This window comes from Amia ocellicauda, chromosome 9, assembly GCF_036373705.1.
Source record: "Amia ocellicauda isolate fAmiCal2 chromosome 9, fAmiCal2.hap1, whole genome shotgun sequence".
NCBI lineage: Eukaryota > Metazoa > Chordata > Actinopteri > Amiiformes > Amiidae > Amia > Amia ocellicauda.
Window position 1 is genome coordinate 16391685 of NC_089858.1, and position 26422 is coordinate 16418106.

The 26422-nt window shown below is 45.8% G+C and overlaps 1 protein-coding gene across 2 annotated transcripts in view; it reads right to left on the reverse strand.

Annotated features, from left to right (window-relative positions):
• The window catches only part of nkd1 (NKD inhibitor of WNT signaling pathway 1), a 36198-nt gene extending 20210 nt beyond the window's left edge, over nucleotides 1-15988 (reverse strand). Inside the window, exons 1-3 of one of the 2 annotated variants that reach the window (XM_066713452.1) lie at nucleotides 15628-15988; nucleotides 15428-15460; nucleotides 15051-15190 (exon numbers count right to left, since the gene is read on the reverse strand). In XM_066713452.1, coding sequence (XP_066569549.1) covers nucleotides 15051-15190; nucleotides 15428-15460; nucleotides 15628-15652 — 198 coding nt within the window. In that variant the 5' untranslated portion in view covers nucleotides 15653-15988. The remainder of the gene's footprint in view (nucleotides 1-15050; nucleotides 15191-15427; nucleotides 15461-15627) is intronic. The other variant, XM_066713453.1, reaches the window with a different exon arrangement.
• Nucleotides 15989-26422: the final 10434 nt, after the last annotated feature.

Consider the following 26422-nt stretch of genomic DNA (forward strand, 5'->3'; position numbering starts at 1 on the left):
CATTATTTCAGTTGAGTGCTTTATATTTAAATATCTACATGGTTAATAACACTGAACTAAAAGGAACACAGTTTGTAGTAATAAACAAACAAAATTCGAACAAATAAATACTTTGGGAACTCTGATAATGAACTTTTACTCGCAGAACCGTTCTGGAGCCGAGGCTATACATTACAAAAACAAACAAACCAGACTCGCAACAAAATAAAGATGAGGAGAGAGAGAGGAGAAAAAGAGCATAAAAACAACAAGACCAGCTCAAGGCATCCTTAATTCCTGCCATTCTCGTCTGAAGGGTCTGAACTTCTGAGGATCGGTGACCCCTGTGCTTGTGTACTCTACACTTAATAGACTGAGTTAATTAGCCACAGGTCCCAGGCACTTCAAAGGCACAGAGAGAGCCCTGATAAAGGGAGCTGAAGATCACAGAAGCACAGCGCTCCGCCCCCCCTTCCCCTTCAAACACTGCACTGCCAAAAGGGTCTCACAAGCACCCCTTCCCTCTTCCTCTCTCCGTCAAATCCCTCTCTTTCTCTCTCTCTCTCCCTCAGCAGAAAAGAAACTCTGCACATTAATGATCCACCCCCCACCCCCTCTGTGTTTCACCTTTAACTCAATAGGATGATCAGTAACCGCAACAAACCGGGATAACAAGAACAGGCATCTTTTTATCTGTCCATTCATTTCAACCATCAAAGAAAAATCTGGATTAAAAAATAAATAATATTAAAATATATATATATATATATATATATATATAAAATTAAATAAAAAATGAAAGGTTTCTGCAGTTGCAAGTTCTTCACTTACAAAACAGAGATCACGAGATCACAGAGACGTTTTCCGGTAAAGAGTTAGCTTTCTCTTTACAGTCCTCAGTGATCCAAACTGTCCATCTGCAGGGTTGTCCCACCTGTCCAGGACAGCAGGGTGCACAGTCAGCACCAACACTCTCCATTTCCCCCCCCCCTCCCTCCCCCCATGGGAGCACATGGCCAGACCACCATGCTGCTCCCTTGCTATAAATCACCATGAAGCCCCCACTGAGAAGTAGGCCGCCTGCACCCATTCCCAGCCAGGGATTACAGCAAGGCGTCAGGCACCCCAGAAGTAGACAGTGTCAGCTCCCAGTGCCACTGAATCAATCCCTTTTTGGAGACACTGCCTGAGGGCCCAAGACCACAGCCTGGCTTGTGAGGGCTCCTTCCACAGCCCATCTAATGTACGCCTCCACATGGCCTACACAAACAGGGCTGTCAAAAGCTCATCAGGTCCCCCCCCTCATTTTAAGCAGTTCCAGATCTTTCCAGCCCAGCCTCTGAGAAGCAACACCGCTCCCTTCTTTACTTGGAAGCCCTTTGGAGACTCGAGCGCTAGGGCAGGTCTGGGATTCATTAGGAGTTTTGTAGCCATTTTAATACCTTATAATGAAAGGGGGCCTGAGACTAGAGGCTCATATTGATGGTGGGCTCTGTGGGAGGCGCACAATAAAGCTCAAACACAGAGCACACAACGCCTCTCACAGCCCACGGTACACAATGTGGTGGGAAACACAGAGCTGTGCAGCTTCACACTGTGAAAGGGAAACTGAACCCAAGCATTTGACGCAGGCAGGATAGTGTATGCTTTTCTTTCATGTACTGAAAACTGCCATTCTAGCAGGCCTGAACCAGGTCGGCCATTTTAAACTGCATGGTATTGTTTATGTAACTTTAAAAAGAAAAACTATTTAAATAGTAGTAATAATAATAATAATAATAATAATAATAATAATAATAATAATAATAATAATTAAAAAACGCCACGTAATTCAAAGCCATTTCAAGTCATCTTCCAGCGGCCAACGCCAAGCCTGACAGGGCTGATTCTGTCTCCTGCAAATCACAGTGCACACGCTCTCCTTTCCTTTGCGCTCAAAATTACACTTCTAATTGCAAGTTTCAAACAACCGCCAAACCCCAGGAAACAGGAGCAAAGCTACAGAGCGCTCTAAATGAGCACCCCACGCTCCACACGCTTTCCCACAATCCTCGCTCTCTTCCTCTTCCACACCCTAACTCTCTCTGTCTCTCTCTCTCTTCTCTCTGCCTGGACAGTTACGGCAGTCACTTTTTATTCAGCCTGCCAGAAACAGGCTGCACAAGAGATGCAGACTTGTAAGGTCAACGGACTGCTTGCCGCTCTGAAGCCGGAGAGCGCTTTCTCGTGCCAGAGTTAACAAAGAACATCCTGACGGACCGGCGCGCTGCAATAAACATTCCCACCTCTTCAGTTGTTAAATATTTTGATTACAAATGTCTATTCAAAAATACGTTCTGGAGATCAACAATAAAGATTTACAGAGCGGGTGGGGGTGGAGTTTAACCATGTGGCCTGTATCATTATACACTCAGGGGAAAAGGAGGGGGTTATGCTTTTGGCCACAACATCAAGTCTTTTTTCCACAAAAAATTAAACTGTGAATTGTGTTCATAAGTCCTCTTTTGTAGTTGCCCTAACTGACCCCACACAACAAAGAACCACTGTTTATTGGACTGCGAGAGTGCGGCAGGCTGTCTGTCATTTCTCACAGTACACAAATACCATTTGTAACCCCCCCTTATCCACTTCAAACACTCAATCATAAAAACCTCAGTAGAACATTAAAAGGAATTTATGACAGCAGTTCTGCACTTCTGAGACGGAATATCAGGCACCGCCAACAGCCTGATCTCTCAGGGAACCTTCTGATATGCAATGTTAGCCAATGGACGCATTTTATGGTTCTTTTATGCCCACAAAAGCAGGTCTTTACAATTAAGATATCCTAACGAATCCCACTGCTGCCAAAGCAAGTGAATGAGGGCATGTATGAAGCCAGCTCAAGAAGTTATGCTCAAGCTTCAAAGGTTAATGTTTTAGGCCGTATAGCAAGAAGGAAGCTCATGGTAGGTTACAGGGTTCCCCCCAGAAATTAGCATAAGCATGTGGTGATCTGTTAATGATTTGTTAACGGGGGAGGTGGGTGCTAGCGGATTGTCGATGGGGGGGGGGGTTAGCTGTAGCGAACAAGAGCGTGGGAATGGCGAACAAGAGGGGGGGTGGAGCATGAGCATGTGAGCTTGTTTTTGGTTTTCATTTTTTTTTTTTTTAACGGTTTTTGCCGTTCACGCATTCACTTGGCCAGGCTGCATTGACTTTTGGCCAATGTGGAATGTGTCTCGCTTACGTGGAAAACATCCCAGCAGTGAAACAGTTAAAGACAGCTATTAACTCTCCTGAGACTGTTGGACTCTCAGCCAGCCGATCAATGGAGCCCAGGGGCAGCTTCTCCTACAGGACATGGGATTTGGACGCGAATGTCTACTGCCTATCCCTTACAGTTGATTTAAAGCACACCCAGCCTGCCAAGGGCAGCACAACACTGCGCGATGTCTCTTTTAACGCAAGCCAGGATCCAGAGGAGGAGAGAGAGTGTAGTGGCTGACAGTGCCATGCGGAGTTGTAGGCCAGTCAGCAATGCACTCAGAGTTTTTTGTTTTTTTTTAAACTACCTTTAATGAAAAACTCTTAAACCTTTTATCAAAAAATGTTAGAAAGAAAAACAGCCCTAATTGGCAAGTGTAATTTCTATGCAGCATTCTATTGGGTTCACAAACCCGGCTGTGTTCAGGAGCGGCCCAGGCTAATTAGCAGTGGCATCTTGTGGAGGGAAAGTGGTCCTTGAGAACTTTTCTATGGCTTCAGCTGCCTATCCAGACACAGGAAGGGTGGACAGAAAGCCAGGGACAGAGCCGTCTCCCTGGGGCCCTCCGATGCTTGACGAGAGCTCTCTGCACATTAACTCTTTCAGCTCTGGAACTGAACTGCCTCTACAGTCTTCACCGCTGTACCCCCCCCCCCCCCACCACCCTGTAGAGACACCTCTTACCAAAACTGCAAAGCAACCCCCCAACACACACATGGCCATCATAGACAACACTTGCTCTACCCTGTGTTCTTCAGTTCTCATTGTTCAGTATCTCCATCTTTGATGAGGTGGGAAGAAAACACACAAGAAAGAAAATAAGCTCAATCGAGGTTGCATGCATAAGACACAGAAAAGAAACAACAACCACAAAAGAACAAAAGCCAAGCAAGCAAACAAAGACAGAAAAACATGTATACAGATTACACTTCTGCAGGCTCCTGGGCACGTTACAAGAAGTTTAACATAATATAAGGGAAGCCGCTGAATAAAGACACTTATGTGTAAGCAGAGACTACAGACTGTACCTGAGGTGGGAGGCACAAGGCAACAGGTTCAGACCCCTTTCCCACTACCCAGCTCCCTGCCCCCTCACTCCCCCTCAGCCCTGGCAGCGCTGGCTCACACCTTGTCCGACAGGGGCTTGGGAATGCCCGTGGGGTTCCAGAACCCATCAGCAGTGGAATGCCTGGCGCTCAGTGATGTCACCGACCAGTCAGCAGGGCTGTTCCAAAAACCGTCTGAACCCCCCGCCCCGCAGGCTCTCCACAGAGGGCACTTGTTTTGGATTTATAAAACGGGACAAAATGTAAAGCCTTCTTTGGAAGACATGCTTTTACAGCTGTACTGTAAAAATCCAAGCTTAGCTTCAAGGGCCTTCATCTGCTAATTATACGATTCTAAGCAGGGCAAATGTGCAAAGAGCTTAGGGCAGGCTGTCTGTCGCAGGGGCACAAGAATTTAAGCAAATCACCTCAGGCAGGATGACATAAGGATCTATGTATCCATCTCTCTTAGTCTGTCTATATAATCCCCCCCAACAGATGATAAAGCTGCTCTGAGCATTTACTCTCACAAAAAACATTTTTTTTTACATCTTCAATCTCCCCCAGTCCCTTTTCTAAGAGCAATGACACAGACCAGTCTAGGATCTGCCTGTACTCCCACCCCGCCATGGAAACCTAGCAGATCTATATTAATTAATTGTGAAATCAGTTTGGTCCTTCATTAGTTCCAATTAACAAGATTTAGGCTTACGGCTCTTTATTCCTTTGACCATCCTAAGTTACACAATCAAACTGATGAAGAAGTTTTCATAACCTCACGTGGGTTCGTTCTCCTTCCCCGTTTCATCTTATTACATTAACGTCATTGTAACATTACTGCCAAAACATGACAATCACAGTCAGAGACAAAAAGTGCCGATACTGACAGAACAGGTCCGACATCAGAAGATAACTTGAGAGGAAAAACAAAAAACAGAGCGCTAATCAGTCACTGACTATTTGTTTCTGTGTTTTTATAGCCTTCCATGCACTAACTCGCACCTCACTCTTCACACAGCACTTATTGCCCAATGTGCAAAAGCTAGCCAGACATTTTTGCCTAATTCTGCACCCACCAGGGTGGGCAAACAGGCACACAAGCCAAGAAAGGATTTCTCACTGGCGTCTTTGCTCAGAGGCTCAGCTGTTCATTTTGCCTTTTCCAAACCGACCTGTGCAAAAAAAAAAAAAAAAAAACATATAAAAAAAACACAAGGCAAATCGGCTTTGTAAACACGGCCAACGTCAACCCCACGGCTTTTCTAAATCCCACAGAATTCTTTCACAGCCAGAGGCACGGCTTCCTGCACCGGCCTCGGCGCACGGAGCCCAGAAACAAACACTGCTACTTTTGAGGTCCCGCAGCCTCCTGCCCTCACCCCTCCATCACCCGCCGGCCGAGAAACTGCTCACCACGGAGACACAGTGAGAGAGAGCGAGAGCGAGAGCGAGAGAGAGAGAGAGAGAGAGAGAGAGATGGGGGGGGCTGTAACAGGAGAAGGGGCTTCAACTGGAAAACTTCAAAGCCCTAGCCCCCTTCACACCAGATCAGCTACTTTTAATATCACATGTGGGATATGTACTTCCAAACTGCGTTAGTCTGCTCACCCCCTCCCTCTCTCCAGCAACCACAGAAGAATAACAAATTCAGGGGAGAGAGAAAAAAAAATAAAAAAAAAAGCAGCTCTCCATGAACACAGGCTTACCTTTGGACAACACACCACCGCGCCGTCCTCTGCAGTCAACTGAACTAGTGTCCATAAAAGCACACCTCCCCCCGGACCGTGGTTTTTATTTAGAGACAGCTAGCCGGGCATTAGTGGTTCCTATAATGAACTTCAAAGCAGCTATTTATTCACACTTGCGCAGCCTAATTCCAGGCCCAGACCACAGCGCACTGCCCTCCTGCGAAGCCCAAGCGCGCACACCGACGTCCAGCTGGAAGGCGTTCAGAGAGGCGACGGAGGTACCGCCAGACTGAGGCGAAGGCTCCTGGCTGCTTTTAAATCAGGGCATTCCTGCTTAACTTAAATAGACAGGAAAGTAATTTTTCCAGTTACCGTCTGCGAGAAACCAGGCACTACACAGGCACCAGCACTGCAAGCACCAGCTCAGATTTCAGGGGCAGAGAGAGCCCTAGACACTGCCGACCTTTAAACAGGTGAGCAGGCATGTGCTACGTATGAAATGTCTTTTTACAGAAATGATGACGCCACCATCAAGGAAACAATCTCACCAACACTTCACAAATGCACTCAGTCACTCAGCAGTATAGACAGGAAATCACTCACAATATATGTAAACTGCAAGAGAAGAGCGTTAGCTTAACAAACTTCCTTTTTTGTTTGAATTTAACATCGTCTTTATTTTTTCTCTTAAAAAAGCCCACAGCAAATGGTGGAAATGCTATTCCGCCTCTGGAATCTGAGACTGAGTGAAAACTGGCTGACACTCAAAACTCGGAAGACTGGGACTTTTTAATGTAAACTTCTTCTACAGATGCAAAACACAGACAACGCCTGAAGACCTCCAGCACTACAATGATGGGTGTATCTGACCGATCCCTTGTTTTGGCTGCCTGCAGGTCTTCAGAGCTGAGCAACTTTCACAACCTCCAGCTACTGGCCCAGGAGCTCATCCCAGTGCACACAGGAACAGAGTGATGGAAGACCAGAATGTTCTTTAGCATGAAGTTAAACATGTTTGCGCTGTATATGAAGACTCCAGTATATCTGCAGAGGTTGTTACCATTCTCCATGTGCCATTAGCCCTTCTACAATCTCCCATAATCCCATGTGAGCCCTAACCTCAATCCCCCACACGGCAGGTCATAATTAGAAGCAATAAACAGCAAGTTACACTTCTTATGTTTACATCTCCACCCAAGGTGGCGTCACAGCCTATTTTTTAAGCACTCAAAATTAAAGCACTCGCACACCACAGTCTCAGAAAGAATATTCATACAGCAGGCATGCTTTCTAATTAAAGTGACTGAGTACACCACAACTGTAGATTAAATCCTTCGTTTTCTGTCCGATTTAACCTTTCCAATTAAAATACCTTCCAGAGTGGCGTGTATCTCTTTGCAGTAAATGCACCACACTGGTCTCTTGGTTTATTTATTTATTTTTAACATCTGGACAATCCTTTAATCCACACCGGTATTGTCCAAAACACGTAAATGGGGAATAGACGAGTAAGCTGCCTGAGTTTTTCCAAATTAACTTTTCAAACTTTGTGCCTGCTTCAGCCGTCTCTTTTAAAGGACTGGTATTCTTGGCATGACACGCAATGGATTTCCTTAAATAGACCATTGTTCTTTTCGCTTTGGGAATTCTGGCTCGTGTGTATACAAAGCGTTGTGTTGGTGCTGAAGAGAAATAACGGTATGAAAAGGAGAAAGAGAAAAAAACTGAACAAAAAAAACAAAAACAAAGAAAGGCATTTATATTCCTGACCTCCCAGTCTCACACAGCACCACCACAGAGTAATCATCTTTTGGCTCGGATGTCTACCTGTGCTCAACAGAGCGCTAGACAGGGCGATGCTTTTCAGATACCCTGCCCCTTCTGTTTGGGTTCCCGCAGGGTAACATATCCGTTTTCACATAATCAGCCCGGACTCCCACTCCCGCTCTGTGAGGACGGGCAGATGATAAGCAGACAAGCGCGAGACCACACAATGCAGCCACACCACAGTTTATTTAAACAGTCTCCCCGCTCTGCAGTGTCCCACCGCCTGGTGTCTGGCTATTGTGGGGTTTTGCCGGAGACGGAGGCAACTCTGAACAGACTCGCATCCATTACCTGGCATTTTCAGGACATGCTGCCAACTGCCTGCTGACAGTCAAAAAAAAAAAAAAAAAAAAAAAAACTTAAAAAGAAAAGTCTGTGACAGGAATAGTGCACGCCTTTTTAGAAACATAAACCCAATTCGGTGCAAAGTCTCTCCTCTGCAGAAAAAGTTTCTCATTTTATTCAACTGCTGCAGCTATAAGTGCAGTTTAAAAAAATAAAAAAGAAGACGGGGAAAACAGCCTGCAGGAAAAGCTGGATAAACAAATGAACAGAATTATCTGGAGTTTAAAAACTTAAAAGGCCTCCTTCACTGGGAGTCTTTAACGTGCGTGCTTACAATAAGCATGCTAATACAGAAATCACATACTTTCCCCGAAACAGAGCAGACCCCAGAGGAAAGCCGTGGCATCGCAGAGGAAGAGTTCTCTTCCTTTCTTCCCGGCCCAGCTCTCTCCTTATTAAGGGGGTTTTCAGTGCTGAAAGCTGAGCCCCCACAGACTGATGCCTGAGCACTGCTGTGAACTCTTACACGTTACAAAAAAATAAAAAATAAAAAAAACACTTCACACCAACTGGAGTCTTGGCTTGAAGGCAAAGAACAGTCATTTCAGCAACAAGAAACGCTCCTGCTTTTCTCATCTAAAATATTCCCATTAGTTCTTCTGCTTCCAGTTGTGAGCTAAAACAGAACCTTTGTGGGGGTCTGCTGTTCACGCCTAGCATTAAAAGAGACCTGGAGACGGCAGCACATACGAGACTTTGCTGACCAGAGAAACAGAGGCAGAGTTCAACATTCAACAGCACTGCAAAGTGAAGCCCTTTAGCTCCCATACAAGAAGAGAAGGAATTTACAGAACAAATAAATAAATAAATAAATAAATAAATGTTCTCCAAATCAGTTATAGTATTTAAATATCCTGTGGAATAACATAGCATAGAAGTTGACCTGCATGGACCGATGGCTCCACGGTGTTCAGATATTTCTCAAAACGAGTCGAATCCTTGGGGAAGCTGGGTTCAGGGATTCTCTGCACATTCCCCGGGAGGGCTTTGATCTCCAGAGTGCAGCCGTGCAATACAGCTGGGCAGCTCACGGAGCACCGGCCCCGCGCTGCCACACCACACACACACACCGTACACACGCACACACCCCTCACCTCCCCTGCAAATACAAAAACAGACTGACAGCAGACGCATCTCATACTTCTACTAACGCTTTATAAATGCTCAACAGCTTGCTTTACAAGGGGGGCATCCGATAAAATAACCATCTACAAGTGTTTCAGCAATAAATATATTGTAACCACAGAGGCAGGGAAGAGAACAGGAACCTTCCCTTTTTCTGAAATCTCAGTTGAAGGGAGATACTCAAATCCAAGCAACGCTATTCAAATCAGAATTATTCAGAGGGGATTTGTACAAGAAAAAGAACTGAATGTGCGTTACCGTTTCTTTTTTCTTCTCCAGAGAGGAACTGACAATTTCAAACTCGAAAGGCTGCACTGCCTCAGCTGCTTTAGTGTAACTTTTCTGAAGACTGAAGAACTTGTGGTTCTTGTTTTTTGTTATTTATGGGGGAAAAATTGTGTGCCAGTACTGAAGAAACCCACCATTTCACACTATCATAAACATCCTAGAAGGCATTTGATGCAGCACAGCATCTCCGGATCAGTCTGCTGTGGCACATTGGTGTGCCAGAGAGATAACTCAGTAATAGTCTATCAACAAAACTGACATTTTCACATCATACAGACAAATTTTGGGAGGGTGAGTGGGAAGAGTGGATGAGCCACACATGCGTTATGTTAAGGAAGTGTGTCTTGGGCTTGAATAGGATGGGAAGCCCTGCGGTAGACAACACCTGAGCAACATGCAGGCCTCCTTCCTTCTACATCCAGGAGAGGCACTAATCCAAGAACGTCTGCTCTGTTCTCATCGAAAAACAAAGCTCTCCTTTGACCAGGAGCTGCGTCAGACTCCCCCAAGGCAACCCTTCCCTCTGCAAACAACTACAAACTACTCTCCAGCTCTTCAAAGAGCAGCGGAAGCTTTCTGCAGGCGGAAAAAGAAGAAAAGAAAGAAAAGAAAGTACAGCATGACAGGAATGGGGCTGCAGCACACCACATGAAGGAGGAAGATTAAGAGGAGATTCTGTTTCATGAAGGTGATGTGCCTCAGAGTTTACCAAAAACACAGGGACAGCCAGACTGCGGGAGAAGAGCCAACATCAAAGCCCCACTCAGCTCCTGACAAGAGCCAGCACTTCATGAAGAAAAAGGGGAAAGGAAAGAGGGGGAAAATTAAAATATATATAGTAAAAAATATTGCAGCTTCATACGAGGCACAAGATAGAAACACAACACAGCATCTAAACCTCTGTTGGCTTTGGAGCTCATCTTAGTCAAGAACATTAGGAGCAAACATTTCCATCTTTCTGCAGTTCGGATGGGGTTCAGTCAGTCTAACAGGATGGGAGACCAAGATGTCTCTTGCACCAATACATGTGTTATACAGTGTAGTAATAACCATGTTATACAATGTAGTAATAACAGTAGTACACTCCCATTTGCCCCTCACTTTCATAAAATCCAAAACACAACGGCTCCAGCTCAGATGGAGCGGCGCACTTCCTCCTCTACCCATGCGGCCGGGTGGTGAGGCTCTGGACAGGTCTGTGCTTTGCTGGCAGGCCAGGGGAAGCTGAGCCCCTTTTCCCCTTCGCTGCACAGCAGGTACCAGCTCCAAGAGGAGGGTATAGAGTTTCACCACATCCGTCTACACAGCCTGCTTCAAATTTATCCTCATTTCATCAGCAGCGACTTGCCGGGCTGCGGGGCAAATGCGAGAAACAGATGCCGTGGTAGAAGGAGGCAGAGAGGGGGAGGGAGGAGGTCAGGGGGGGCAGAAACAGGGCTATCGTAAGAACAAGGGCAGCTTTGCAATAAAAGAGAAAGCGAAGAGCAAAAAAATAAAACACCACCAGCGCACAACACAAACCCACCCCACTGGAGGCCCCCTCAGTGCCCACTCCTCCTGCAGAACAGCTCCAGGCCAGACCCCTCCCAGCTGTAGAAAAACATCCTCTCCCCCGCTCACAGTAACTTCATAGGGAGAACAGAAAAAAACAGGCAAGCAAGGCCAGACTCTAGGAAATACACAGATCCCAACTTTTCACTTAAGCTCAGAGTACAGACTGGGCCTGTGGGGAAGCTCCAAAACATCAAGTGACAAAGAAAAATAATTCAGATGCCGTTCAGTTTCTGCTGTTTCTCCGTCTCTTTCAAACACCTGCAGCCATTTATATGAGCAAATGAAAACAAGCACAGTAATTTCATCAATTTAAAAGGCACATTTATTTCAGCTCAAATTTTTTTCCCCAAATGAGCAGCAGCCCTCCGAGGATCTCCTGAATGCTCCAGAGCGCACACACTCCAGTGCCAAACCCCACCGAGAACTACCAGCTGTCAGGGACGTCTGACCCCTCATCCAATCAGCTCCAGATTCTGCTAAACCAAAGTAACTGAAACATAATATTGTACAAAAAGCAAAAAAGCTCCTTGAGTGAACTGAAGTGTACGCATCAATGGTCTGACAAGTCTCCTGGCACGATCACCCAGAGTTCAGCGACTCTCCCCCCTTGCCTTAACGATGACTCGATGAGTACAACTGAAATGTACTTGTATCGCCTGAGCCCCGAGGAGCAGGTAATGTGCTTACACAAGACATTCCAGCTGCTTCTACCAGGACCGCACGGCTAGGTATCAAATTAACGCCTGCCCCAGTTCCTTCCTTCCTCCTACCCGAGGATGAAGTCCTGGGGAGTGAAGCTGTGTGCCGCAGCCCCCTCAGAGCTGCACAGAGGCCCCCGATCACGGCCTCTGTGTTCAGACTCGCACTCACTTGGTTGGAATTGAAAAACAACCATTTTGCTACAAGACTGACTTTTTAAAAATCATTGTAGGACCTAAAATAATCATAAATAAACAAACATCAGGAATGAGACAAATTCTGTTCTAAAATGTACCGCATGCGAGAATACATTCCCCCGTGAACCATAACACCCGCGCTGGCATTCCCGTGTGGCGCACAAACGAGAAACCCAATTTTGTAGCACAAACCATCCCAAGCCATGTGTCCCCTCACGTGCTAAACGAAGAGCGAGGAATTGTCCCACAGTTAGTATTGCTTTGAACCCCATTGAGGTTTAATGCTGTGGCCACTACTCCTGCAGAGCCTGGGCCTGGGCCACATTCAGATGATCTGGTCGCAGAGTCCAGCTCACACTTCACACCCTGACTCTGCTGCAGGAGCACACTGACCACCCCCTCAACCACCTTACAGCCCCCACCAAGCTTAAACCATCATTTGATTCTGGCAAACAGTAACTTGAAGGCGAGGTTTGGCATTCTCAGCACTGCCCAAACCTGACGAAAAGCTCCACACAGCTGCCTGGCATCTTTATCACAGCTTGGGTCCCAGAGGCGCACCGCACCCCTTCCTTGTAGCAGCTGCTATCATTTGGGAACAATTTCCTTGGAATCCCCCTCGGCTTCAGGACAGACTCGGCCCCTCAGGCACACCTAATCCACGTGCGCTTATCAGACCGCACTGTCAGGGCAGCTCTAGCCAGGCTGTCCGGCAGCAGCGAGCTGCATTGTATCTCTCAGCGGAGAACCCACCCCTGGCTCTGCGACAGGAGGAATGAATAACTTCTTGACGCACTGCAACAGCCCAGCGTTTTCGGCTTTCATATGCCTCGGTTCCGGTCCTTGAAGACGGGAGGCATCTAAACACTTAGCTACCTTTAACTTCATTTATTTTGATGGATTTATTGTTGAGGTTATCTGATCCACTCTTTACTTGCTTTTGGAAAATGATATCTAACACACTCACTGCTAAACTGTCCTCTTGACCAGATTCATCAATTCGACAAGCATATTTATATAGAGAGAGACTAAATAACCCAAAAAACTAAAACCCAGAACTAAAAACTAATTTCTATACTGACATAAAACAAAAAGACACCCCTCCAGCACTGATAACTGCTGTCCAATCAATGCTCCAACCCCGGGGCCAAGACAGAGATAAAATAAACTCTTCTATTCCAAGCAGAGATCTTCCCGACTTCACTGAACTCATTCTCGGCTTTATTGTTGACCTTCAGCCACTGTCTGAAGAAACTGGCCAAACCTGAAGGACAGGGGTTCTCGGGGAGCAGGTCGGAGGATGGCGGCTCTCTAAGGTCTGCCAAGGCACATCCTCTGACTGGGATTACCGTTGGAGGATGGCAGAAGGCACTTCAGATCCGGGTTTACTTTAGAGCATTCGGAGCTTCTGAGCAATGAAGTCTTAAGATGCTGCTTTTGAAAACGCACTGCTTGCGAAAGAGGCTTAAGTCGCTTCAGAAGCATTTCCAGAGGATTTCCAGACAATAAATGCATTCTGTTTGTTTACCGGGATATGCAATATGAAAATCACACTCTACAGCTCTCACTGTATTCACTCCAGGAGGTTTTTTTTTTTAACACAAAAATGTTTCTTACAAGATGCATTAAGGCAAATGAAATTGAACAGGGTTGATTTTCAAAGCTTCTCAATAGCAAAATGATGTATATACTGTAAAGTGGTTTAGAGTGTTAAAAGCAACACATCCAGCATGAGACAAGACATATGGGAATATGTTGTTTGTATGTTTTTTCCCCTTAGAAAGTTGTTTTTCTTTTTTGTGTTTTTTCGTTGGAGAATGAAAAAAGGTGGATCAAGTTTTGATCAGCAGCCTGCTATTGATTCAAAACACCACAGGTTGGGTTTAATCGCTAACAAAAAGCAAGAAACTGACGCAACCTGCACCGAAAGCAAAGCTAAGGAAAGAGTTTACATAAAGAGTATAAATGAGATGTCTGCCCTTTTAACTCTATTAGCGAACAAACGGGGATCCGAACTAGATTTAAGGTTTTCTGGTATTGGACACCCCGACAGATTTGGACCCATATTTTTTTTTTCCAGAATGGTTTGTTACAAGATTATGGATAATTGTTTTGACATCCAGAACAGGCATGTGGTTTGCGGCTGTACTCGGGGAAGATAGCGCATGGGGTTAAAATGCGCAAAGATTTCCCCTGGCATACAAACTGCAAAATACAATCCATTATTACTTAACGCATCAGACCTCGGGATGGTAATGCTAATAATAAACGGAATAACAGTATTAGTAGTCCAGCGTCCTTGGCATGTGTGTACATCTTTACATCCTTAACACAATGGGGTTTATTGTATTGGGGGGAAACTAACTCTCAGTCTGAATGGTGGCTCAATGCACAGCGCAATCGTCACGTTTCGCACGGAGAGACGGTGAGGCGGTTTAAAATGTACAGAAACGCACCGCACTGAACTACAGACTTCACTTACTCCGACTGGGGCTTCACAATGCAGGCAAAAGCTCGCAGCTCACCCAGGTTTATGAACATCTGGATGGAAACTTGCTCCTCTGTAAAACCAGTTAGTCATTCTAGTGAAGGTGCACGACGGTGTCCAGCCGCCACATTTAACTTCAGGAGCTGTGCCACACGCCTCTATATACAGTAAAAAACCACCGCGCCACCACAAACAACAACAACAACAACAATCATTCATCATAATAACAACAACCATCGCCATTTTAACAGCATACTTGAAAGCAAAACAACTTCAAAGCATGACATAAGATTTTATTACAGCCAGAAATCAACCGCAGCTTTAATAGGTGTCAATTTACCCTACGTTTGCAAACGGAGGTCATTTAGTAGGAATAATGACAAGCCTGGGTAAAAACCACTTGGTAGGGACGGCGAAAAATAACCCCCCCCCCCCCCCAAAAAAAAAAAAAAAAACCAAACTTCCCAGTTACTTCGCAATAAACTCCTCAAGAGAGCAGCGCAATGAACACAGTGTAGCAGCGGCGGCTACACTGTGTCTGAGGACCGCGGTTAAAGCTCCACTCACCCGGCCGGACAGCCTGCACGCTGCCTTGTGGGGACAGTCCTGCTGCTCCAGCCTGGAGCCGGTGCAGTAGTATCTCTGTTTCACAATCCAGTCGTCGATCCCTTTCCGTGCCAAGCAGGCATTGACTACAAAGCTATCACCTGCAACCGGACACAAAAGAGAGAAGACTCTAACACCGACTGCTTCCCGTAGCGCCAGGTCTTCGCGGCGGCTTTAACTTGCTCCACACTGTGCAGTTGAGCGAGGCGTGCGTAATGAACACCAGCTTTAAACATGGTTAACGTAGTGTAACTCTACTGGCAAAGACCAAAAATACATTCCGAAAAGTTCACTAACACAACATTCATGCATCCAAAAAGCGTTTCATCGGGGCTTACCTTCGGGGCTCTCCCTGGGTTTACATACAGCAGCTTTTCGGGAGAAACGGGAAAGAAAAACAACAGTAAAACAACAATGAATCAGATCTGTGATACTCCACAGCACCTTGAATCAAAGGTACACAGTAACACTATGATCATCATAACGCTTGTATATATTTAAACTATTAAGTTTCAAAGTAACGGTTATAAGAACTTACCATGCTTAGAATGAAGTTTACCCATTTCACTGCATTGGTTTTAGATTGAGAACCATCTGATGTGTTTATAATCCACAAATCTCCCAGGTGCCTCTGTGGAGACTGTGAGAAAGCCCCGAGTCCTCTAGTGCATCCTCCAGCGCCAGCCCCGCGTCTGTGATCCAGTCTTCTCCTCGCCTCTCTCCCAAACAGGGAGGAGGCGGTTACAGAAAACCGCACTTCAACGCCGGAGGACCGTGATTGACAGCTCCCCGGGATTAGAGCGCTTGCAGGCCGCCTCTGTGTTTTATTGGACCAGGGCGGCACATGAAAAGGAGCCGAGATTCTTTTGGAGTCTCCAAAAATAAAGAGAGCAGCCCCATTCCACGCACCACTCGCAGCCAGCCAGACACAGCCAGCGGAGCGCCGAGCAACGGAGGGAGAAACGGGAATGCATGGCATACATTGGAAACCAATAGATATTATTAGAAAGGCAAGTTTTGACATCTTTCTTTTCCCCCCACAAAAAAGATTTCTGATACCCTGTATGTGAATCAACTTCAGAACTGTATTCAGACTTTCTGTTCCACAGCTGCTTTTCAAAGGTACAGGACACATCAGCCCCTTGCCAGTGTTGTGCCAATTTCGGCCCTGGCAGCCCACACCCCTACCCCCCCCCTTCCCCCCAGGTCCTACTCACTGATTTACCATAACGTTCACACCTGTACTGGAGGTCAAGCTTGGGTCTGGGTTTGGATTTGGATTAGCCAATTTGGTGATAGGCTTTAGATTTTTATAACGGCCAAATAAAAGGGTTTTAGAAAGCCTTTGATAAGATAACTATGTCCTAGTCTTTTGGCAATATTGATAACTCAACAATCACTGGCAGATTGTGTGTGTGTGTGTGTCTGTTTTGCTGTAGAGCTGCATTATAAAATAACCAAACACCTCAAGAAATATTTCTATAAGCTCTCCTCAGCGGTACATGGTGCCAGTCGTCTTGGTGTCATTGTAAATACACCTCATAAGATTGTCCTAGTTCACTTGAGCACCCTCCTGCATTTTAGTGCAGGGCCGCCTTCAAAAACACTATCTTAATGGGGTGTTTTTATCTTTACGTCCACTGAAGAATTTGCAGGCTGTTTTGGTGCTGTGCACATAAAGCAGAGATCACTTGTTCCTCTTCTCCATACTCAAACACTGTGTCTCCACCAGTCAGCTTGGGAATACAGTGCTCGCGTCTCACCACTTCCTTCCTTTCGGGCATGCCCACCTTTACTGTTGCTTAGCAATCGCCCTGGAGTCTATCCAAAAGGAAAGAAACAGACCTCTTACCTGCAGCTGTCAACCTCCCCCTTCATCTGAACCCAACCGCACACTCTTTTCCCCAAGGGAGCAGGCAATGCCCCATTAGCAAAGACCAAGGAGCCCTGTGTTAGCGGATACAATCTCGGGCACTGGTTTGGAAACACACAACGGCTGCCAGCCATGCAGCGCTCTGATCGATTGCAACCTCTTAGACACGGTTGAGGGGCAGTAAAAAGGGCCCTCACTGCAGACAGCAGTCTACGGTTCTGGGCAGATAACTACTGCAGAGGTATGAAGCCTCGCTGAGCACATGAGCGCGCCGCTATTCTTGCAAACACATGAAGACACCACCTGCATTCAGCAGCACTGAGGTATGAGAGCGCCACAGACCCACAGGGGAGACCTCCAAGGATGTGGCTACACCGACACTGAAGTGTACAGCACTTAACCGGGCGCATGTTACCTGCAATGAGTCAGATCAGGGCTGTCTAAAAACAAAACAAAAGAAACAAAGGAAGAACACCTGACACCTGACAAGCATCATGCGATAACCGCTGGGGCGTTTCTTCTGGTGGAAATGGACCCAGTTCATGTGTATGGGTGCTCACTTAGGACAACTTAGAGCAAACACAATGGCATCAAAACATGATGTAAGCATTGCACAGCTGCAAGGTCACTTTTCACAAGGGCTCCGTTGTCACAGGCCACAATAACAGGGACAGGAATCGGAACGACTGAAGGTCTGGTTTAGGAGGCCAATACTGATTCTGCTGAAACGATCAGAGGGGCGGGGCTCATTTAGGACTGGGGGGCCACATGAACAAGAACAAAGCAATCTCCACGAAGCAGCCCCTCAGCACACTTCTGGTTTGTTGTGGTTTCAACATCCTGAATCTCTCATCACACGATGAACCAGAGGAATTGAGCTCCACTTTGAACTACCCAAACTACAAACACGCAGATGAGCTTATTATTGTAGCTGTTGGGTGTCTGCTGCATTACTGGAAAAGAAGCCCTGTCCCCGTGACACATTTCCTGTCCTTTGAAGATCAACTCAATGGAGAGATGGTTTTGTGGGTCGCCGTTGAAGGAGTGACTTTTGTGCGCGCAACACAGATTCCTTTTACCAGAAACATTTCTTGAGGTTGTTCAGCCCCGCTTCCGCCCCCCGACACCCCCCTTCCCAAAGTACCAACACCATGTGCCAAGTTTCATATCAAAAGGATTCAGTGACACAAAGACAGAAACACAGGCTAACTGCTAAGGACTGGAAGAACAGAAGCCACCCCATTGTCTTGAAGTCTATTTATAAAAGCAGTAGAGAAGGATGCTGAAGGGTTATGCCTATTTTTTCCTTCAGTGAGCAGACAGGAGGACAAGTGGGGGCCACAACGTGTCCCAGCAGCTCCTACCCCGTGTGGCAAGGGATCGCCCTTTCATTCAGATTGGAAGAGCTAGCTTTACTTGCACCTGAGCTGGTCGATACTTATTTGGTTTTATCACCCAGTTAATTTCAAAAATATAATATTTCTTTATAGGTTTACAGATGGGAGTGGGGTGGGCTGGGACTTGTGCAGTACTGTGAAGGAGTTGCAACTCCAATGCAGTGTATTAAAGACACTTTGACCCTGGGGGGCTGCAGTTCAACACCCTGATTTAGCAGGCATATTCTAGTCTTTACATCCGTCCAGATGTTGTGCCCAGCACGTGATCCCTTTCCTCTCTAATACTGTAGAGTGTTTCTTTAATGGGCATCATTGTAATGGGATGCACGGTAGACCCACAAGTAAACCCCCAATAAACCCCCAATGAGCCTGCTTTTACATTTCATTACAAGTCATGTAAACGCATAATCCAAATTAATTGGCAAATCTAGAACAGGCAAATCAGATGGTTAAAATTAAAAAAAAAAATATATATATATATATATATATATATATATATATATGTATATATATATATATGTATACATAAATAATATATTATAACACAGTCCGGGAGAATACAAAACAGCCCTATCTCTCAAATGCAGAGGCTTCTACCTTGCTGCGCAGACAAGGAGCAGAGCAGAAACGCATTCAGCAATAACAATCTGAATTCCCCTTCAGGAACTCCCTCTGTCTCACAATGGGGGCATTGAGCTGAAGACAGTGGGCCACCGCGTTTGATCTGCAGATCTAATGGCTTGTGTGTGTTTATGTCCTCAGAAACAATGTTAGCAGGGCTGCCTGGGGAATTAGCAACAAGAAAAAAAAGGAGAGGGGGGGGATTAAGAGGGGACTGCATGCCTCTGAGTGTATAAAGCAAAGCATGGTGACTGTTGCCTTTCAGGGGACGAAGGACAGATGCCAGGAAGGGCTGAAAACAATGCTGATGAAAACCCGGAGTTACTCCAGGGTCAGCCTGTAACAGCTACACTGAGGAAAGAGGTTAAGATATAGCGAGGTGAGCCACCACAGATCCCCGACATTAACACTGGAGTTCAGCCGAAATGGTGGCGCGGATGGCGACTGAGTGAGGACCCTCTATTTCAATGCCAGGCCCCTGAGTGACCTACGCCAGGGAGAAGCAGGCAGTGCACCCTGGACACATCCCCCCAGTCCTGGACACCAACGCTGCTCCACCACCAACCTTCGCTAGCTGCAATCTTCTGTGGGAGAATTATTTTATCAGGGAGGAATGTGTGGGGCTCTCTCACTTAAAACATGACCTCTGGTAAAAGACACACAGGGCACAGGCCCTTATCACACTCTCAGTATCATAGCCATTACAGGAAATCATCTGTTCTGGCAGGGATGCAACCATATACAGTCCTGTTCTGTTCTAACTGGATTGCACTTTTTCAATTATTCTTTTTTTTTGTGTGTGTGGGGGTAGGCAGAGGTAATTTCACTTCCTATTGCTCTAAGCCTGGATCAATGTACGTGAGTAGGATCAGGGATGGGTAGATTTGGAGGTTACCGAAAACAAACGGTAGTCTGCCAGTTAAGTGACAGATATGATTGACATTGTATAATATCTGTGTATCCCCAATGGCTGTGTGTTAAAGAGGTGCCAGTCTTCCTGCAGTGGCACCTTTCTTTAAGAGTCATCTAAATTAGGTGCTGAACGTGTACTTTATTTGTGAAGGCTTATGGTGCATGTGCAAAAAAAAAAAACTGTCCCACTTTAAAATTCCTTTTTATCTGATAAAGACTGCATGTAAAAATATCCTTAATAGGGCCTTAAGCTCACTGAGCTATTTTGCTTAATTCATCTAAATGGAATTGAATAATCCAGAATTATGTAAAATGTGGTGGCCTTCAACATATTTGCAGATCAAGAGTAGAAAAACATTTTCTTCTATTATCATTGGGGGGGCAAAGTTAGCCTTATAATCAATATTTTCTGCTTTTATACCGTTCCTTTTCTATCTGTAACCCGCACTGTCTGATTTTTAAAGCACTCTGGATTTAGCCTCCTCCAAAACGAACTCACAATTAGTGTATTCAGCCGAAAACAGTAGGAGATCCCCTTTGAAGTGGGGATCAAATGAAGAGCTGTGTGTTTTTGTCCAAAATGACAGACTTGCCAGGTTTACTAATGGGTAGCTAATAGAAAGAGAGTTTTATGATGCTCATTAATTACACAGCCTGTCATGTGCTGGAAGCAGCGATAGGAGGAGAGAGTAAGAAAGAAGGGGAGCGAAAGAGGAAGGGAGGGAGAGATCAGGGTGGGGAGGCTGTGAAACGGGGGAAAAAAACAGGCCTGGAAGAGAGAAGGGTAGAGAGAGAGAGAGGGAGAAAAAGGGAGAGACAGAGGGGTGAGGTAAACCAATAGGAAGAGAACAGGGAAGTTGGGTGGAAGAAAAGGACTGGGAGACACAGGAGAAACAGGTGATGAGAAGAAAGGCTGGAAGAAAGTACAGAGAAAGAAAGAGAGAGAGGAGGGGGGAGAATAATCCTTTCCCTAGATAAGGAAGCCACCATGACAAGAGCTTCAAAGAGACAGGAGCTGGTCTCTGGAGGGCAGACGTAAACCTGTACTGCACCATCAGAGGAGGCCACCTCCCAGCCTCCAGCCCACCCTGATCCTCCACCCTGCCTGAGCACAGCGCCGTGCAGCAGAAGGGAGGCTAAAATTAGCTTGACACTCTCACTTTTCTCAGAAAACACTTTTCCATGACTGAGTCCACCCAGAAAAGCCTAAAATAATATGTAAAAAACGCATCTATAAAAACATAAAATGAGCTAACCTATTGTACACGGATTGGAAACTAACAGAGTTATCACATCAATCTCAGTGCAGAGCGAGAGAGACTGCACAGCTGGTGAATAACACACAGGGATCGGGCTGTGGGTGTCGCAGTGGCAGACTGACACAGGCAGGGCTTCCAGGGCAGCCCAGTAACCTGCCATTGACGGCAACAGCTCAGAGCGCCAGCCAGGGATGTTGTGGGAGGCCACAGATTATTTTGTTAAGCTCGCCGACTCCCACACAACCGATCGGCCGGGTAGACGAAGGGAGTCATTATGGGGTGGCTGGAAAGGCCCTCTGTTTTCAATAGCTTCAGTGAGCTTCAGACGGCACCTCGTCGTCGTTAGGCTCAGCTATCGGATTGCTGCCCGGTATATTATATCATCTTCGCTGAATTCGCTGAAACCCATACTGTAACAGTCGGCACAGAACAACAATGGGCGTGCAGTACCCAAATATTTACCAGACCCTATCACAGCCCAGCGGCCCTTTTACAATAACAGCACTGAGGTTTTGTGCCGAGGGCCTGCTGGCTCCGGTTGCAGCATGACTTCCTGTCTGTGGAGCCAAACAAATGACATTTCACCTACAACAATATTGAGGGAGGCAAGGGGCTGTTCAGCAGGGTTTCCCTTCTATAGCAAAACAAATGTATGTATGTATGTATGTGTATATATATATATATATATATATATATACACATACATATATTATACATAGATATGCAGCTGCTGCTTGAGCTACGTACATCTTCACCACATCGCTCTTTGCATTATAGCCATTGTGTTTCTATGATATGTTTGGTTTTAGTTAATACATGTCTGTAAAATCAGCATCAGATACATCAAAAACCAATTGACTCAAATCAAGAGGCATCCTTAGGCAAGACCCTAGACAGGCCTGAGAGCTGAGGAGGAGGTGACTGACGGAGAGGGGAGAGGAGAGGAGAGAGTGGAAAGAGAGAAGAGTGAAGGGAGAGTTGGGTGCTGTGCACTGTAGCCAAAGGGGGTTGCTGGTGAGAGGTCAGGGGCTGCTGGAATGTCTTGAGGAGCAGAGCAACAGTAAATCAGTGTGGAGCCAGCAGGGTGAGGACAGAGCAGATGGGGCAAGCTGACGCCCAGACACAGTGTCTGAAACAGACCCTGGAAAGCCATGATGAAATACCATTCTCAGTCAGGGTGGATGAGCACTAAATCTGCTGGCCTTGGTGATTTGTTGTGTTTCATGGATTGGATATGATCCAGGTTTGCCCGTGTGTTTTCTATGCTATGTTACCATACCTTTAACATTGTATCATGCTGCTCTTCACTGTACTTATTGTCAACAGTGATGTCAGGGTTTTAAATAACAGAGATGCTGAAATTAGTGTGTAAAAGGAACTGACTGTCTTTTTTAATATGTTTCTTTTATTGAATCTAAATAAAATATAGGAGAATGTTTTGCCTTTCTTCTTTTTATGTTTTTTTTAAACATTATTATTCTAAGCCTAATGCTAACAATGTTAAAAATTTGTATTTTAACAGAGTGCACTAGTCATAAAAGACAAGATTTTATACACTCTTAAAATAACAAGGACTGGAGCCAGGGCTCAGCTGTCCCCCTCGCTGTCATCTGTGCTGTCTGTGGGTGCTGGGCAGCACAGAAGACATGCCTCTATGTCATACATGAAGCCAATGTCAACAGTGTCAATACTCTAGATGAGAGACCAACATTATCTGACCATGAAAGGAATGGTTTAGTTTGTCTGGTAACATTCATTTCTGACACTGGTAGAGGGCCTTATTTTAAGTTAAAGGCTTAACTTCTCTTCCCATTTTTTAACAGTAATCATAAAATGAATACATAAAATGATGCAAATATAGCTCAAGACCTATAAAGAATCAATATATGCTTTCAATCAATCAATCAATTAATAAATAAATAAAATTCCCTCTTAGAAGGAAATCGGGAAATAATGCACCATGAGCAAGTGGAGCCGGTTTTGCACTGGAGCTGAAGAGCTGAGCCCAGAGACCTGCAGGGGCTGGGACTGGGACTGCAGCTGCGTCTCCCCGGCCCGCTTCAAAGGTTTGATTCTGGGGAGCCCGCAGTCCAGGCACTGGACAGCACAGGGGAGCTGCCTGTGTGCCAGAAAATGTCTGTTTCCTTCAGAACTTGATCAAACACCGGTCCCTCTCTCCCCTCCAAAATCTGCAAAATGCCCACCAGATGAAAGTGTGTATGCCTGCGTGTGGGATCTCCTCGTTCTCTCCTCACCCATTGTGAAATAGACCCAACGGTACATCTGCATCAAAAAGACCCAGGTCATCTTGATTCCCTTCACTTCTTCCGATCCATTTTTAAATATTTTATTGTGATTTCCAAAGACCTTGAGCAGACTGTAATGCAGATCTTCCAGAAGAAGAGAAGAGGATGCATGGAGCTGTGAGAGTTTGTTTGTTTGTGTGTGTGTGTGTGTGTGTGTGTGTGTGTGTGTCTGTCTGTCTGTGGGGGTGGGGGGATGGGGGACACCTCCCTCCTGACTTGCTGGTCTGCAATGCATCAAAACACTGGCCTTACAAATGGGAGGATTTCCCTCAGAAAAAGATGGAAAGTACCTGGAGCTATATTTAGCCATGCTTTGCAAGGATAAAGTCTAGCATTCTGCAAGGCATAACATCATTTAACTATATTGTAGCAAGAAACAGCCTTAAAAAAAGAAAAAGAAAAAAGCCTACTTCAGAAACAGGCAATTTATTATTTTCAAACTTCACACTAGGCCTTGTACTTCAGTCCCTCACTTAGGGCTCCCCCAAATTCCAGCTCGCCATTCAATCCTGCTCTTCAGACCTTTGCTTTTCCACGTCTTCAGTTGCTTGCCTTGTGACATTTTCTTTCCACGCACTAGGATGCAGATAGTCCAGCACTTCATTGCAAAGCCCTGCAGTCCACATGGCCCCTGTCCTTTATGGTAAACACCTACTTCCACACAGAGCAAAGCCAGAGATAAGGAGACGGGCGACCAGGGAATAAAGAGTGTTCCTGTGTCCTGTGTGGTCTATGTGGTCCCCTCAAAGTGTAGGGCGGCAGTGTGGTGTAGGGCAGGGTAGCAGTGTGGTGTGGTGCCAGGTAATAGAGATCCCAAGCCATGGAGTCAATGCCAATATGCAGGATAAACACATCTGAATAACCAGAGAAGCTCTTTCTCGGGCACTAATCTGTATGTGAGTGGAGGACAATGCCGCTACAGAACACGACACAGACAGAGGTGCTGGGGCAGACATGCGGCCACCACAAGAAAAACAACATCATATTCACCCATGCTTATCCTCGCCTCCCTACCACATTCCTGTGCCAATGCCAAACAGACGCACAAGGTCTGGAAGATGTCTTTAGGAAAGGCCCCAATTTGAAGCCTGTCTCCACTGCATGCTGCCTCATATTCGGCATCAGTGGGAATCAGCTGGCCACCACAATGGGATAATTCATCGTCATAATGAAGCAGTCCGGGGGCGGGGGGCTGGCTGGTTGCTCCGTCTCAGCAGAGGGTAACGATGAACCCTTTTGTTGAGGCCAGGAGGGTGGAGGGAGGGGGTCCTGAGAGGCCAGTGATGTCATCTGAAAGAGCGCCAGGCCCTTTGTGGCCCACTAGTGGCTGGGAAAATGTATCTGGGCAGAGTGGCAGAGCGCAGATGATCAGACGATTCCACGCGGAGTGCCACCCAAACCTGCTGCATGGCTTGCATGGGCAGGACAACTCAGGGACAGAGGGAGAGTGGGACAGTCTGATCTTGTGATTTTACACAGCATTACTGCAGTATGTAGCATCATGCTACTCCTACTGAAAATGAGAGGGGTTGTCCTCTATACAGGAACATTGCAGACAATGAATCAATTCAGTTTTCCTGTCAGTGACTTCCTGGCAACCTCTACTTTCTGCCCCACTTTTTTTTACCTGGCAACCTCTACCTTCTGTAAAAACTTGAAAAGCATTGTTTTTGCTGCTCTCGGATTTCATAAACGGCAAAATTGAGGCCTAGGCAGCGGAGCAACATACGCCTGAGGCCCAAAAAACTATAAGAACACGCCTGATGTTCCCAGCCTCCTTGTTCACATTGCACAACATAGCACTCTGCCTCCCCACCAGCACAAACACAGGCAGAGAAAGAGGGGGGAAAGTTTTCATGAGAGAGAGAGAGAGAGAGAGAGATAGAGAGAGAAACAAACTGCAAATATGTCATTAATTTCATCATTACAGCTGGGCTTAGATTTTCTCTTTTCCCTGATGTTTTATTGGCTTCCCCCGCAAGGCTGTTAAGCCATGTTTTATATCTTTCTCTAAATCAGGATTGCAAAATCACAGGAATTCAGAAAGAAGTACAGAGGAATGTGGGGCCCACTTTAAATCTCCCAACTGTTTCTGTTTACCACAAGTAATACTGAGTAGTGGGGGGAGGGGCCAGAAATGGCTTCCAGCTTGTCACACCTGCATCCCTCAACCCATCCAGGCCCGGCGGCAGGATTAACTCGGTAAGGGGGCATCAGAAATTACTAAAGAGGCACAAGTATTTTCGCTCGACGATAACAAAGGATGTATAATAATCGATAGTACAATTACACACTATGTCTTTGCATATCTCTCAAGTTTTCAAAACGTCAATACATGAGATTTACATAAAACAAATGCGATGACAGATATCACTCCCGCCGGCAAAAGCAGGAGCCCTAGAGAAAGTTTTGGGGCAAATGCTTGAGATTTTAGCGACAATGTGTGACAGGGGGTAGTGCCCACAGAATACCTGTGGGCAAATGCGTAAGATTTTGGGGACAATGTGTGAGACGAGAGCTATATTTGCAACCACACACAGCTTCACAACATTGACAATTCATAACCGGCTCGACAAATGCAAGTTATGACAACGCTATACAGCTACATGCACAATAACCATCTATGTAATACAAAACAGTTGCGAATTACCAAAATAACACTTCCCTATGCCAATACAATGCATTTCCAATCGCGGATAGGAAACAATGTAAAATGCAGCTTGGACGCAGGTACACAGATTCTTCAATATCACTACTCACTTTTCTTTGCCGTTTGCTTGTATTTCTCCCATAACTCACTGTAATGTCGCAGTTTTTCCATGCAGTTGTGTTCATTTTGCCTACTAATTATTAATGTTAGATATATTTTTATCCAGCTGGACTGTGACATTTTTTGTTGTTGTAGGTATATGTAACTTTGAAAGCAAACCTAAACTGTAAAATTGAGTCTGCACCTCTTCTACTG